This window comes from Penicillium cataractarum (genome assembly GCF_028827025.1).
Source record: "Penicillium cataractarum strain IBT 29864 chromosome Unknown utg000009l, whole genome shotgun sequence".
Taxonomy (NCBI): domain Eukaryota; kingdom Fungi; phylum Ascomycota; class Eurotiomycetes; order Eurotiales; family Aspergillaceae; genus Penicillium; species Penicillium cataractarum.
In genome coordinates this window covers 778981-794893 of record NW_026622745.1, presented here as the reverse complement: position 1 = coordinate 794893, position 15913 = coordinate 778981, and the positions used below count along the sequence as shown (strand labels likewise).

General features: G+C 48.8%; 7 protein-coding genes across 7 annotated transcripts; 3 read left to right on the top strand and 4 right to left on the bottom strand.

Moving 5' to 3' along the window:
• Window positions 1-157: 157 nt before the first annotated feature.
• N7496_010934 (glycoside hydrolase family 32 protein) lies at window positions 158-2096 on the bottom strand (the record flags this gene model as incomplete). Its single annotated transcript, XM_056703847.1, has 2 exons — window positions 158-543; window positions 605-2096. 2 exons carry the CDS (start codon window positions 2094-2096, stop codon window positions 158-160), a joined length of 1878 nt encoding a protein of 625 aa, XP_056549807.1.
• A 728-nt stretch (window positions 2097-2824) lies between these two features.
• On the top strand, window positions 2825-4593 carry N7496_010933 (uncharacterized protein; the record flags this gene model as incomplete). Its single annotated transcript, XM_056703846.1, has 3 exons — window positions 2825-3097; window positions 3159-3455; window positions 3517-4593. 3 exons carry the CDS (start codon window positions 2825-2827, stop codon window positions 4591-4593), a joined length of 1647 nt encoding a protein of 548 aa, XP_056549806.1.
• Window positions 4594-5320: 727 nt separating this feature from the next.
• Window positions 5321-5533, bottom strand: N7496_010932 (uncharacterized protein; the record flags this gene model as incomplete). Its single annotated transcript, XM_056703845.1, has 1 exon — window positions 5321-5533. One exon carries the CDS (start codon window positions 5531-5533, stop codon window positions 5321-5323), a length of 213 nt encoding a protein of 70 aa, XP_056549805.1.
• A 2524-nt stretch (window positions 5534-8057) lies between these two features.
• Window positions 8058-9427, top strand: N7496_010931 (uncharacterized protein; the record flags this gene model as incomplete). Its single annotated transcript, XM_056703844.1, has 4 exons — window positions 8058-8270; window positions 8330-8445; window positions 8500-8953; window positions 9200-9427. 4 exons carry the CDS (start codon window positions 8058-8060, stop codon window positions 9425-9427), a joined length of 1011 nt encoding a protein of 336 aa, XP_056549804.1.
• A 938-nt stretch (window positions 9428-10365) lies between these two features.
• Window positions 10366-11304, top strand: N7496_010930 (class I SAM-dependent methyltransferase; the record flags this gene model as incomplete). Its single annotated transcript, XM_056703843.1, has 3 exons — window positions 10366-10410; window positions 10458-10744; window positions 10794-11304. The coding sequence occupies 3 exons, from the start codon at window positions 10366-10368 to the stop codon at window positions 11302-11304; spliced, it is 843 nt and encodes a 280-aa protein (XP_056549803.1).
• A 145-nt stretch (window positions 11305-11449) lies between these two features.
• Window positions 11450-11890, bottom strand: N7496_010929 (uncharacterized protein; the record flags this gene model as incomplete). Its single annotated transcript, XM_056703842.1, has 1 exon — window positions 11450-11890. One exon carries the CDS (start codon window positions 11888-11890, stop codon window positions 11450-11452), a length of 441 nt encoding a protein of 146 aa, XP_056549802.1.
• Window positions 11891-13640: 1750 nt separating this feature from the next.
• Window positions 13641-15548, bottom strand: N7496_010928 (putative amino acid transporter; the record flags this gene model as incomplete). The annotated part of the gene is made up of 1 exon (XM_056703841.1): window positions 13641-15548. One exon carries the CDS (start codon window positions 15546-15548, stop codon window positions 13641-13643), a length of 1908 nt encoding a protein of 635 aa, XP_056549801.1.
• Window positions 15549-15913: the final 365 nt, after the last annotated feature.

The following is a 15913-nucleotide window of genomic DNA, read 5'->3' as shown; positions in this document are numbered from 1 at the left end:
ATTGTATCAATAGACCGGGTGGGATTGGATTCATCATGTGTATATCTATGCAGGCTTTCTCTGCCTCGAGTCACTTTCATCTCTATTTCTTGTTTGTATTTGGAATCGTAGATCTGTATGGGCGCGAGGCTTGTAGACGGGTATTGCCGCCACCAATCTATCGCTGACTTTCAACAAGGCCATCCCAAACTTCAGCCTGGGTAAGCGAAGCAGGCGCTTCATCATTAAATGTACCATGGACACCATTGGCTTCTTTCCCCTCCGCAAAAAAGCGTAAGCCAAAACACCTCTCCGAGGGATGATAAATACGCGTTGAAATAACAGTCCGCCCATTCACGAAGACCTCTAACACGGACTTGTCGAAGAAAGCATGGATATGCAGGGATTCTTCGATTTCGACGCCTGTCTCGTTGAGATATGTGAATAGCGTGTGTGGTGCGGACTCGTAGCCGTGGTTTATGGTTTGGTCTTCTAGTGTAGGACGGTGGATTGTGAATGTTTCTGTGGATGGGGTGTAGGATAGGGTTGTTATCTGTTTGAAGTCTGCGTCTTATGTTAGAGGCCGAGTAATAATGAGGGAGGATGGAATGGATAGGTTGTTTACCGGAGGAATGTGCGATTTGAATACCGACTCGTTCGCAGCGTTGGTTGATTGAGAACGCGGCTTCGAGTTCCCACCGGCATGTAGTCAAGGGAAGAGTCTCGTTGGAGATGTCCCGTAGAGGAATAGGTAGAGTTGATGATGAGAATGATCTCCTTTCAGCACCCTCCCTGAGAAGAGAAAGTCGCGGATCGGGCTTGATTCCCAGAGTGTGAATCGTATACGTCCGTGGCTCAGATGTATTAGGAACAGCCTCGATGGAAGTAATAGCTTCCAACTGCGAGATACGCGCTTTTGTGACATTTCTCAATGTCATCAAGTGCACCACCCTAGGAATCGAAATCATCCCGCTCCACCCCTGACGATGACGGGGCCCATCTGGTAAATCCTCCTCCGTGATCCAGCCGTATACGATGCGTTGGGATGTAACAGGGTCCCAGAAGGAATTAGCGGCGTATAAGCAGCCGTGATCAAAGTGTCCAGCGAATGCATAGTCGGCGAGGACTTCGCTGTTATCAGCCAGGTTGCGTGGTTTCACACACATCCATAGCTGTCCCCGGGCTTGTCGTTTGTGTTGTGCTGAACCGGGTGTTGACCAGAGTGAGTTTTCGGCGCGGAGACATCCTTCAGCGCCCATGATTGCGAAATCTCGTGAGTCAGCGATCTCATTGGACAGGGTTGCTAGATTGCCAACTTCCCAGTTTACGCCAAAGTCTCCTGACCAGCGTGATGGATGGAAGTTGAGACCGACATTGACGAGGAGGCCGGCATATTTCCATTGTCGAAGATCTGTTGGGTTGACCTTGTAGACGAATATAGCTGGTGCCTTGTCGACTATCCCACCAGACACGATGCCGTATAATGGTTGATTGGGATTCGCCGAGTTCGTCTTCTGCTCTTCCGGCCAGGTCGTAAGGTGGGGATCTCTCCAGCCCGTCACTGAAAGGTGTTCAGGGGGACCTGTAAGTACAGGGTTACAAGCTAGACGCTTCCATGTCTGTCCACCATTATCAGAGATAGCCATACCAATAGATTCGCAGCCAATAGTATAAGGCAGTGTGTAATGGAGTGGCAGATGGCGGACAGAGGTGTACATTGCTGTCAATGAGCCCGGTTTCCCATGGATATCTGTAGCCTGCAGACAACCCGTGAAGACACCACAGCAATCATACTCAGTCGATGGAGTCAAAGCTGGTGTGGGTGATACTTTCCATGAAACTAGGTCGGTGGAAGTCGCGTGGCCCCAGGACATGTTGCCCCAGTCGTTACCGTGGGGATTCCATTGGAAGAAGATATGGTAGAGACCTGTGGCGGGATCGTAGCCTAGGCCACAGGGGTCGTTCATCCAGCCATTTGGGGCCTTTAGATGGAATGATGGTTTTGAAGTAGAAATCTTTGAAGCTATTTCATCTTTGGGGTCCTGTGTTGCAGCTTCAGGGTGCTTATCGCGTAGTTCGGGCCCGGATGTATCGGGCGAGCTCACCAGGACAGACATGGTAGGTAGTCTGGTGGGGGTTTAGGTTAGAGAACCGTAGACCAGCGATATTGACAAAGTCTTTCGATCGTGAAATTGAATACCATTCCTTGATATGTCGATTAAGAGGGAGTAGTAAGGCAGTATAGGCAGTGTTGCTGAGAGTCGTATGGTCGCTGTGATAGCCGGTGGAGACCTGCGTCGAGGATCTTTCCCCAACTCCACCTCACAGACAGGGATATCGGATCAGATATAAAACCCTCCAGGCGACAAGATTCAACGGAGGTTTCCCCGATCAAAATCGGCACAGCGTCGGAAGGAGACTCGGCAACTTGGCTGACCGGAGGATCGTCGGCGAAACCCCATTGCAGAACGACGAAACTATTACCGGCCCCAGCAATGATCGACGGTGGATTTATCCCATCTGTAACCTCCTGTTTCACGCGCATAGTCCAATTAGGAGAGCTTTATCTCGCAAAAACCAGCTGTTTACTCAACTGTACTCCAATCATGGCAGGATGCGCTTGACTGGGAAACCTCGGAGAAACCCAACTCTGACTAAAGAAATTCTAAACGGGAACGCTGCGAAACGCGAAAAAGTCTGGGGAAGAGGAGTGGCCCCATCCATTTCATCGCCTGACTTCTTCTCCATGGGGAAATCCACAATTCGATGTGCACTGCTGACTAGCATGGCCGAGGAGGTACTGAGCTGAGTCGAGCTAAAACGAGCATATAAAGCAGCAGCGGCCATGTCGATGCAGGCAGAGTCTCGTTTGCGTTTTTGCACTTTGGCCCCGGTGGCTTTGCTATCGCGGTGTGCAGGATCGCTTCGAACGATGATGGCCATGTCCGACAAGGATGAAAATGGCTCTGCAGAAGCTGAGCATGTCGGCCCCTCGGCTCGAGAGAAGGGCGTTGTTAATGCGCGCTTGGTCTTTGCTTGTATCGTGTTTGGAGCAGCGTCGTTTATGTTTGGATACGATGATAAGCTTATTTCGCCTGTGGCGGCCTTGTCTGGTTTCGTGAGTTGAAGAACATGTATTGATCGGTAAGATCTGAACTGACGAGATACCATCTTTTCAGGTTGAAAAATTCCAAGGACCAAACCCAGTTACGGGCAAGTTGGTTCTCACAGCGCGCAACCAGAATCTGGTCTTTTCGCTGCCTCTGGTGGGCGCTATCCTCGGAGGACTGCTAGCCTCACCTCTGAATTTTCATTTTGGTCGCAAGTGGCCTCTGGTAGCAGCGTATATCGTTTCTATTGGTGGTGGCCTGCTCCAAGTCTTTGCGCCGAATCTAGGGGCTTTCGTCGGCGGTCGATCCATCAATGGGATTGCAATGGGGATTGCAATGGCAACGGCTCCTCTTTATTTATCAGAGGTGAGATAGACACCCCTATATATGATTATGTATACAGTACTAATGCATGGTCATTTTACAGGTCGTCCCTGCTTCAATGCGAGGCCGAAGTGTCAGCTCCCTCAACATCCTCAACCTCACAGCCGGAGTGGTCAGCACCGTCATCGTATGGGGCACCCAAAAACTCGGGGGTCATTTATCATTCCAGATTCCCCTCGCGGTTCAATCAGCTGTACCAGTCATTTTGATTCTACTTACAATTCCCCTCCCCGAAAGCCCAGAATGGCTCGTTGCAAAAGGCAACCTCTCCCAAGCCCGAAGAAACCTTCGCAAACTCCGCGGCTTCAGCGACGCAAAGGTCAACGATGAACTTCGTCTGATGGAGCTATGCGAGAAGCAAAACCGTGAAATGCGAGCCGAAGTCAAATTCTGGCACATTTTCCAACGTCAACATCTCAGACGGACTCTTGTCGCTGGCTCGTTTTTCTCGTTGAATCAGATATCGGGTATTATTCTCTCAACGACGTACACGACTGTTTTCCTTACGCAACTGGGCATTGGGGATGCCTTTTCTCTGACTATCATCGCTTCATGTTGTACTTTGGCTGGTACAATCGCTGCACCACTGGTCATCGACCGCGCCGGTCGTCGACCAACAGCTTTCGTCGGAATGGCCATCCTCTTCATCATCGACGTCGTGGCTGGTACCCTCGCCTTCTACCGCAAAAACAATCAAGCCACCCTCGCCATCGCCGCATTATCCTTCATCTTCAATTTCTTCTGGGCTTCCTCCTTCTACTCCCTTTCCACACTGATGCCTTCAGAAATCGCTACCCCCAAACTTCGCCACCATACCATGTCCTACACCATCGCATGTCAAGAAGTAACGGCCGTGATTACAACGCTAGTCGTCCCGCAACTGACATCTGCAGATGCGGCAGGTCTAGGCGCAAAGACGTATCTTATCTTTGCGGGGTGCATGGCTGCGATTATTGTTTTTGTGTACTTTTATATGCCGGAGACCAGGGGCCGGACGTTTGCGGAGATCGATGAGATGTATGCGGCGAAGGTGCCGGCTTGGAAGTGGAGGTCTTATCGGACGTCGAGTGAGGCGAGGACTGGGGAGGAGGTGGTTGGTTCTGGGAAGCAGGAGACGTGAGATGTGTATAGTTGTTAAGATATCGTGACGTGTATTATATTAGACTTAAGCTAATAAAGCCTGTAGGCAAATATACCCGATTCTTTTAGGATGTCTAGGAGCTTGAGTTTGCACAGGGCGCGGTGGCACTGCTGTTGATCTTTTGAGGTTGAAATAAGCCAGAATGATATTTCTAACATCAAAAGAACACTAGGCAGTCAATATGGTAGACTACGCGCATAGTGCTGAGAATTACTACATCGACACCTCCACTGCTATATCTGGTTTAGCGCAGTAACTGCATAACTTATGCAGTCACGGGTTAAGGGCGATATCATGAAACCCGCCAACTTCGACTATCTATAGCCTCAGTGGTCGGTTTAGGGTTTTACATATCGGCCCAGACCCAGTTCTAGGCCAGAGATCTAGCCCCAACCGCCGAGTCAGAATGGGTCTGTGTTTGGAATCTTTGCGGAAGCTTATCTATAACTTTATTTATCTTTCTAAATCTTGGAGACTGATCTCATCCTCCAAGCCTTAAGCGGTAATATCACATGGTAATGAGCCACAGCAGTAACCATGCCCAGCGTCCAGAGCACCCTTGAAGTCAATATTATGACAACCGTCGGTAGTTCGCCATATATATGCACCAAAGTTATATCCACCAGGGCTGGTCTCATACATGCTGCTAAGCATTAGTATAATGTCCTATGATCACATAGAAATGCACCTTGAAAGATGGCTTGACTTACGCGACCCAACATTCCGAGGAGGCACAGTTATTCCAGCCCCCGTAAACAGACCCAGCGTAGGTAGACCCAGAGACGTAGTCCGTTAAATAGATCGTTTGGTAGGTATAACCGTCACTGGACTTGATGTAGTCGGAGGAGGCGAGCTGGCCATGGAATGCACTGACGTGGCCGGCGAGTAACGAGGCAGCAACAAGACTGAGAAACTTCATATTGAAGATGTGTGGACCGAAATTCGAAAGAATTTTAGAGTAGTTTGTTGTGGACCTTGATCGAAAAGCGTGGAATCGTGTCGTTTTTGTATCCTTCTCTCGTCGTCTGTTTCTTATGATATGCGTGGGGAACAACAGAGCGGAATTTTCAAGCCATTCCATACTAAATTCTCACATCACCCCGCCCAGAGGGAGAGTCGTCTTCGTTGGCTCGTTTATCTTAACCGATGAAAGTGGATTATGTCCAGATGACGGGCTGTCATAACTATCTGTGAACTACATAAAACCGGTGTTCTAGTATTCGTCAGTTTTAGTGCGAGTACTAATGAATTCTGAAAATAAGATAGATATAGAGTTGACCGAAACACTATAGAAATCAAGGGATTTCCCTTCTTTTGCACAGTAAATGCCAAGCAAGTAAAAATGTCTAGATTCGTTTTCTCAAGGTCAGGCGTTTAGAATCTGGCATTTATGGTTAGGTTAGATGTTGAAACTGACTTTGCCTCTGTCGGTTATACAAACGAGTGGAGCTTACCTTTTCAGTCTGGTTTAGAATTATAATATGAACCTTTCCTTGGCGGGGTAGATCCTAATTGTACATAAGCCTTTATCGGTTAGACTGTACATTATATAGTGTCTATCTGAGACACAGGCTAGGGTTCAGCTCTGGAGCGTAACGAAAGCGAGTAGACTGCCATCTTTTTTTTTTGAAAAAAAAGCAGCCCTAGACCACATTCATCCAAGTCTCTGCCGGATTTGTCGATAGAGTTAACGTATTCATCATGACTTTAGGCATATCCCGTACGGAGCTAGTGCGCGGTCAGTGTTGATCCTTTATCTCAATTTAGGCAATCATACTGATCCTTCGCGAGGGGTTCTAGAAGATCTAGGTCTAGCATCTAGGTCTAGCTAGCATGTAAATAAATCAGTGGCCAACTGCTGGAAATATCTAGCTCTTTAGGTTTGTTCGTCACTATTATTAATCGAGGTTCATGCCAGGGCTACCGACTAGAGTTAGACTCGCCCCACTTGTTCTTACATATACCCAATATGGCAGTTGGATAATCTAATTCAACTTTAAGAGGATCATAGTACTTTTACAGTGTTCACCAAGGAAACGGTCGGCTTCCCTGGGTCTGTAGAAACCCTATCAAGTTGAGGCGATGGGAGCGACTACTGGAAAACTGGAAATCGGGGACTTGAACGGGTTTCTCGGGGAAGTTAAGCTGCTTTTTCAAGCCGTTGAGGATAAGCGAGGAGCGCTAAGCCTCAATCTGCCAGAATTGATCCCCGAACTCTTCGTGGGCACCTCCTCAGCTCTGAGAGTCAAATCTCCATCCACATTCTACTACAGTACTCTGCAGGAACAACGCTGGCGGCAAGAGTTTGTTATTCCTTGGAAATCCTGATCCCTGCGGAGTTCTCCACAGGGGTCACAATTCCCTTGACTTGCTCTCGGCGAGGCCGAAACTCCACCTACTCGACGAACCAGCTATTTTTGATCCCCGACCGCGCATCCGCACCTCTTTCCACTTGAGGCTGTTCCCATCACTCCCGTAGATTGTGGCTGGAACTCCTTTCGGGGCAAAAAAAAAATAAACTCTCTCCTCGCGCTTGACAGAAGGGATGCAGTACGCAGTAGCCGCGTGTATCCCCTGCGCCCAGAAGAAGCGCAAATGTGATCGTCTTCTACCTGTGTGCTCGCGCTGCAGCAGGTCCGCTTATCCCCTTCGAGAATAAATCTCACAGTTCGTTGACATTTCCTTAGTATCCGGACGAATGAACTCTGTCGGTACAAAAATTTGCCGCAGCCCATTGGCCCAGAAGCGTGAGCCTCGTCCTCCTCTCCGCTAGCGTCCGACAAGGCCTGCCCTTTGAGGTGTCACTCGCTTTGGCTCAAACATCAGCTAATAAGTTTGTCGTCCTGGTAGGCCAATTGTAGTGCGACCGCCGACCAAGTCCAAGTTGGCTTGTGGACAATGTCGGAGTCAGAAACGAGCCTGCGATCGGGTTTTGCCTTCATGCACACGCTGTGAATTGTAAGGCTGAGACCCGCTTCTAATTATCATCTAATCATCACATCCTCGAATACGAAGAGGCTTTGATTTCTTTTCTTGATCGGGTAATGCTAATATATCTACCACAGACAGTCTAAAACATGTGTCTATAACGCTTTCCCGGTGAACAGGCGTACGGAGACGTCGCCTGGTAAGTCTTCCAGCCGTCTCGTATCAAATTCGTGGCAAACCGAACTCTTATCCGATTTAGCATTAGACCAAATATCCACCGAGGTTTCGAGGGCCAAGATACATCTACGGACCATCTATGGGCCGGAAATTTGCACAGACTACCCCGTACGAGATTCAAATCACATTCCGGGCTTACTGCATCATTGTTGGACTCTCCTCTTCCCCGATCTTTAGAATGCCAACCTAATCGCCGGTATATAGTTTGTTCGGTCCTTATAATACCAGCTACGACGGCTCTGCCGAAGAGCCTTGCGAGACATGTACAGTCAACCTGGATGCTTAGTGCTATGCACGACCCGTGCCTCTTCCACTCGACCCTCTTCGCCGCGTCGGCACACCTGGATGGACTATTCGGCATCGCGGATAACCCACGTACAATCTACCACCAGCTCCAAGCAGTCAAACTGCTTCGTGAGAGACTAACACAACCGCATTTTCGGGTCAATTACGAAACGATAGGCGCAGTCTTGGGGTTAGGCTACTTCGATGTATGCTCTCTTTCCCTACAATATTTGTCTGGTTATATATAGTTAATTTGATACAACAGATCGTCATTGGAAATGTCGACGGCGTCCAGGCACACAATCAGGGCCTCATTCAGATGCTGACCACCAAGCACGACCAAGGACCGGACACTGAGGCCTTGCTGGGCCTGGCTAACATGTAAGCAAAGCATGTATATCGAAACCTGGTTCGAAACCCACTGACCCTGAATAGGACACACTTTACCCGCGCAATGGTCTCACATACTGATGCTCTCTCCCTTCCCCACTCCTCGATATCAAGCGACAAAGGTGTTCATCCCGTCAATCCTCTGTCGGGGATCTCCCCCTCGAGTCTTCTCAGTCGAGTGCTCGCGCGCGCTGCAGCCCATGATGATATCCTTACATCGCCAGTGTTTACCCCAGACACCGTACTCGACCTCATTGGCGTAGCACACGTGGTGACCCAACAAGACGCTAATACCCCTCTCTACGAATCGCTCGCCGAAAAAACAGCAGCAGCAGCAGCAACAACAACAACACCAACGATACTAACTCTCGGCGCCGAAGCTCTACGGCGCGCATCTTTATACCCTTCGTTCGAGAACCAAAGCCCAATGGCACAACACATGAATAAATGCGTTCAGCTGGCCGCGAAAATCTGCCGCAAGCACCTCCTCCTGCGCGCTGTACGGGCTGGACCGAGCACATCACCACCAACAAGGACAAGTAGAACAACAACAACAACGATAATGCCAATAAGAACGATAACACCAATAGCAACGTTAAAACCTATAACAACGACATCACCAATAAAACCAATAATAACAGCAACGATACCCACATCTTCTACCACAAGACCCCACCTCCTACACGACGACATCTCACTCTTAAAAGCCACACTGCCGAAAATCGACTTCGTCTCATGGTTGCAGCACGCGCCGGAGGCATACGTCTGGGTGTGCTTCACAGCCGCGGCCGCCGCGGCCGCAGCAGCAGCAGCTTATGACAGGGACGAGAAGAGAAGTGGTGAAGATCATAATGACGACTGGACGTCGTTTATCCTCACGCCCATGCCGGTGATTACGGCGACGGACTCGGCAGAGCTTCGGCTGATGCGGGAGGGTGTGGGCGTATTTGAGGTGGTTGCGGGGGAAGTGTGAGGTAGGAGGTGAAATGGGGACGATGGATTAGAGTGGGGTTTTTGGGAGGTTGATTTTGGGTGTGCATTAACATAATTAAGCATTGAGGTTAGAATATAGTTTATGGGGCATAATGTGGGCATGATGTTTATGTATTATTCAGGTTATATTTCTAACTAGACTCGTAACTAGTGTCCTTTACTCTATCCTTGGAGTTAATACCCTATAAGCCTGCCAAGCGGGAAGGATTAAGATATGCACTACTATCTTTTTAGTAAGATATAGTCTAGGTCTCTTACTACCCTATTGAGAACATAGAATCTAGATGTTTTAGGTCCCCGTGAGCTGCGGCACCTAAACGGGACCCAAGATTACCGTAATCAGGAATTTTTGAATTCCATTGAACTCTTTTTGAGTTCTGTTCAAGTCTTTTGGTGCCTCTGGGCTAGGTGCTTAATTACGTTATCTCTTCTATCAGATGTTCAGATTGTACGAACGTTCTTCTGACACGCTGCGCCTATATCGCCATCTCACGTGCTAGTCGCCAAGATCTTACACCTTCCTATTCTAGTTCGGAAAGAAATAACTATATTCAACGCGCCTCCTAAACGGTAAATACAGAAGCAAGTGGCTCAAATGTGATTCTATGGCTGGCTGATTTCTCCGTGGTTCAAACCCTCGTCAGCCTAGTACCCCAATTCGTGTTGACTACCATGCGACAATGAAACCTGACCACAGCGGCTTGCTTACTTTCCTCATCCAGTTGCTCAGCTGAATTAGCATAGTTACCACGAGCTACAACAAACACCACATCGAGTAAATCGATATCAGTAATGACAGGTGCTCTTCCGACTACAATCATTATTTAAACAAATCATGCCTTCCTCTTCTGTGGTTATTTCTGGTATCCATACACTTTGAATTCAATTTTACCCTTAGAAGTATATTCTCCTCGCAGTATGACTGAAGTGGAGACTCGTCAGAAGGACTTTTGGTCCACCGAGGTTCGTTATCTTCCAATGTCGTTATCTACACGCTGACCGTTATATAGACCTACGAAGCAGTTGCTTCTTTTGTGCCGCATTTCGCAGACACCCTAGTCCAGAGCATAGACTTTAAACCTACCGATCGAGTTTTGGATATCGGATGTGGTGATGGAAAATTCACCACCTCTTTTTCTCCCGCAGTGAAATATGTGATGGGAGTTGATTCTTCTCCGGCGATGATAGAAGCCGCGAAAACGCAGAACTACGGCGGAGCAGTCACGGACTTCCGAGTTGTCGATTGCCGGTACCTCAATAAGGAGGCTGATGTTGTGAATGGTAACTGGGATAAAGTGTAAGCTTTTTATTCTTCTGCTGCTGAATACCCACTAACATATGTATAGGGCCTCTAATGCTGCGCTGCACTGGGTTCTGAGAGATCCAACCACCCGTGTCTCTACACTGGAGACAGTGTACCGCTCCCTGAAACCAGGCGGAACGTTTTTCTTCGAGATGTGTGGATTCGGAAATGCACCTGAAATGGTCACGTCGTACATTTTCGCGCTTGTCAACCATGGGATTCCTGTCGAAAAGGTAGAAGCGATGATCCCCTGGTTCCATCCTTCTGATGACTACATGAAGGGGTTGCTAGAAGACATCGGCTTCCAGGTCAAGTTGATAGATCTGAAGCCTCAGCCTCTGAAGATGAATGCTGAGATTAATGGTGGGCTTGAAGGCTTTATGCGGCTTCTTGGCGAGCCGTGGTTGGATGCTCTCGAGACGGAAGAGCAGAAGAAGAGTGTCTTGACGCAGATGTGTCGTATGCTGCGACATGGTACCACGAAGGAAGATGGGAGTCAGTGGATTACTTATTATAGCCTGAGATGTGTGGCTGTGAAGCCTCTGTCGGGCTAAATCAATAGGTAGATTTAGAGTTAGATTTCTTTTATCATAGCTACAGGTTGACTCCATTAGACAAGGCGCCTTATCTAAGGGGACGAGAGTGGGTTTGATTATGCTCCATACTTGTTTTCAAATCTATAGCTCAGTCCCTATTTTCTCACAAATCTCTGTTCCGTTCTTCTAGCTCTCTCTCTTCACTAGCATCATCCGTTTCATATTCATCATCCGTTTCATATTCAGCATCACTCAAACCCCAAAAGACTTCACTCAGCTGGTACATAGTATCACTCGGTAGACCCACACTCGTCGCGCTAGAAATTATCTCAAAACCCTTCACGGTCTTCAAACGAAGAGATCCAGACTCAAACGCCTCCTTGAGTGCATCCATCTCCTCATCATGCCGTGCGTTCTTCCCCTTCTTGTAATCCCGAATACACAGATATTCAAGACTAGCCGGAAGACTCTCAACAAGCGAGATCTTACTCTTTCCCACGGCGTATCCAACTCCTACGCCCCCAGCAAGATATAACAACATATCGATATTCAAGCTCAATCGTCTCAGGCTCGAAAAGTCCTTTAGAGAGCCACTGTATTTCATGGGATAGTAGGATAGTCAATACAGTAGGATCTTGACTAGAAATTGTGTTCTGACCTGTGTTGTGTACGTGTACATGGAGTATATGTAGATCAATAAATTGTGGATACTGGCTTAGTTTTAGCTAGACAACAGAGCAAGAACCCTGATCTGCATAGAATACGAGAGATCGTCAAGCAAAATGTAGCTATCCGTCTGGTAAACAGTGATACCGCCTATAGCGGTGAAGGAGCAGCTGAGATGAAAGTCTCAATGTGAGACATTCATTAGTCTAATTCGGAGGTAGAGTCATCTTATTTTATTTTTATTAGATGCACAGTATAAAGCTATATCTACTAGGTTTTAAACTCTGGCTGTAGATCGCCCATAGTGCATTAGCGCTACATAATTGATATTTTCGTAATCTGATATCTAATTACGTGTTTCCTATGAATTATAGAGGGGTAAAATTGATCTGGTAACTCAGATACAGGTGCGCTAAAAGGCTCGAACAATTTTATCGGCAAAGCTACTACTGAAGAGTTTCCGTAGTCGTGGTCAAGAAGATATAAATTCGCGAGTTTCCCCCTGCCATCTATAAGGATTAAACACCATTGTGTTACTACTCTCAATTGATATCCATCAAATTGTACACATCCCTTCAGCTATCATCTCCGAGAAACGTTGGTAATTCAAAACCGGCCATTTTCAACCAATTTCTAACGCGAATCCACAGGATCCATCATACTCAACCTACACATAGGACAGACAAAAACCTCACACTCAGCAACCATGCAACTCTCTCAACTCCTCCTCGTTGCATTTGCAGCTGTCGTGGCCGCTCAGGATCCTCCAGTCGTACGTTACTCCGCATCTCGCAAACAAGGAGAGTGTTAGACGTCTAACGTATTTCATTCACACAGGCTACTATTTACGACTAACCTGGTTTTGAAGGAGGGTCCTAGCAAATTGGTCAAATAGGCCTATGTTTTCCCATCGATGGAAGTGGAATGGACACGAACGTGCGTTCCATTCGACTTGAGTTGGGATACTCATGCAGCATTTACTTTGACCCCGAGTGCCAGGACCTGAACCAGGAAATCAAGGATACCGAGGTCGATGTCCCGCAACCGAATGCTGCATTCTCCGTATTTTGCCAGACCCTCGAATAAGCGTAGGGACCGCGGCAATGGAAGGAAGTGGGCGCAGTCAGGCGTTATTTTGAGCCTTGAACGAGCTTATGCGGCTTGACTAAACATTGAGACACTTTCTGTCTAATTGTTTGGGCAGGTGGCGGCTAATGGGGGTAATAGCCTGACGTTGTACCTATATTAGCTACCAGCCTTGTCCTGCGGGCTCATAATATCCAACTGCCCTTGTTTCTCGTGTCTAATCTTCTCAATCAAGAATATTCCCGTGTAAGATATAATATTATGATTATTCAAATCTATCTAAAACACTCGCAATATCATCAAGTGCATAAAGGTAATAAGACAAAGTCCGAAGTTCAAAGTTCGAAAAAGAAGAAAATGCACAGGCCCAAAGCCCACCGTCATCATTTCGTACGCCAATCGCAGGCTTCAGAAAAACAAGAAGTCATCCCAATCACACTCAGTGCGTGACACGAAAAGAGGTAAACGGAAAGACAGATAAGAAGGCGCATCCCGTTTTCCTCACACCCGGGTTTGTATATGCATGGGTATCAAATCATAAAAACAGGAACCAACTATGCGGAGATATACGGATTAAATAATCCAATCTTTTCATCGCAGCTCTAACGCGAGCGCCACTTCCAAGACTTCCAGCCTGAGATACCCGTAGACCCATCACGCTGGTAGATACGCCAGTAGTACACCGGGATACCCGTGATGATAAAGCCCACCACGATGAGGGTCTGAAGGGGTTCGGCGATCACCGCGCGGCTGAGAAGGAAGAGACTAACGCAGCAGAAAATAATCGGCGTGGTGATCCACGTGCGGTAGGGTCGTTCGAGGTGTGGTTCGCGAATGCGTAGGACGATTAGGCCTAGCACGGTGACGAAGTAGAATGTGTAGCCTGCGACGCCGTAGAAGGTTACTAGCGTGCTGAACTCGCCTACAGCGATGTAGACCGTTGTCAGGGCGGCGTTGAATACAATGGCGTTGATGGGGGTGAATCCGAGGCGGGATTCGTCGCCGAAGACTCGTGAGAGGGATCTGCTTGCCCATGACCGGCGGCGAAGACGGCTTGCGGCTGGGGGAGCGGGGGATGAAGAGTTGCCCAGACCGATGCGGCCGAAGAGTGATGGGAGGTAGCCTTCTTTGGCGGAGGCGTAGACGAGGCGGCCACTGGTGAAGGTGGTTGCGTTCAAAGCTCCGAAGCAGCTGGCTCCCACGACGAGGGCGAGAATCAGAGCGCCTACGGGGCCAAATACTTTGCCACCAAATTGGACGGCAATGGTGTTGCTTGCTTCGATTGTTTCGTGGGGGAGGACCAGGAAGTAGGAGACGTTGGCCATCAGATAACACAGAATGACCAGCGGCATGGCCGTATGAATCACTCGTGGTAGATCCCGATTGGGATTCTTGAATTCGCCAGTGACATAGTTTGTCTGAGAAGCATTAGCATGAACATTTCGAGAAATATTCCCGGTATTCGGATCTCTGCTTACGTTGTCCCAACCATCAAAGGCCCAGAGCCCTGCGTACAACGCCACGGCGAAATCCGATATCTCAGTATTCGTACCCTCGAACCAGCCGTGGGTTTTCCATTCCTGACTGGCACTCCCCTTGGACGAAAGGCCAGTCACGGCAACCACGATACCGGTAATAGTAACACCAAGCAGGGCGACAAACTTGAAAAACATGAATAGATCACCAATCCGAGTAGCGATCTTAGTGGAGATGCAGTTAAACAGAGTAACTGCCAACAGACCTCCCAGTGCAACACCCTTGTTGATCCAGGGATTGACCTGTTCCACATCGGCCCCGACAAATGCACGCACGATATACTCGCCAAAGATAATCGAGATAATCGCCGCAGAACCCGGTTTCAAGACTAGCACCGCACACCACGTGAAGAGGAAACCCGGTAGCTCTCCAAAGATCTTGGAAAGATAAACCTGCGCACCTCCATTCAGAGGAATAGCACCTCCCAGCTCCGCATAGCTCGCAGCGCCCGTCCACGCCAACAAGCCCGCCACCGCCCAAACGATGAGCGCCGCACCTGGTGACCCCGCGTTCGCATTGACCTGGCTCGGCGACGAAAAGATACCGGATCCAATAATCAACCCCACGATCAGCGACAATCCATTCAAGTACGTCAACGTCTTATTCCGTTCCAACGAGCCATCGGTTCCTTGCCTGCCCAGCGCTGACGGCGTTCCTAGCGGAGCATATCCGGTCTGCGTTTGCGACAATGGGAACAGGTTCCGGCCAAAGTCGAAGGCGGAGGAGATCGAGTATGAGCGGAGAGTGCGTTGACGGCCTGTTTCTAGGTAGACGTCCCCTTCTTCGCCGGCGAGGGGATCTTCATCTTCGAGGGAGAGCTTGCGCGAGGAGGAGATTCCGTCGGGGGATGAGGAGCGTGAGGAACCTCCAACGGAGACGGGGGAGGAGGAGGCGAGTGAGGCGAGTTCTAGCGAGTCTCTTGGGGCGGCGAGATTGCCATTCCGGGATTCGTGGGGGAATGCGCTATTCGACATTCTCCCTTTGTCTGGTGTTGGTGTGGTTGCTGTATCCGGGGGGTCGTGCGATACAAAGAGGAGCTCTCTCTCGAGGAGGAGGTTAGATGGACAAGAGGAGAGTGTTGAAATCAAGAGAAGCCGACCAGACTCTCCATTTCCTTGCAAACCACCAGTAAGAACCCAGGGCGATCAAGAAACAAAGGAGATGTAGGAGAAAAAGGGTTTCTCGGTGGGTAGTAGTAAATCGAGGGAGAGCCAGTGCCAAGGGGGGTCCAAGTGCAGTTTAATTCCAATCGCTCACCCAATCGGCTTTCCGTCTGCGCGCAACCCAATTTCCCCGCGGTTCAACTTCTCAACTATGCGATCTTCATAGTCTTTCTCTC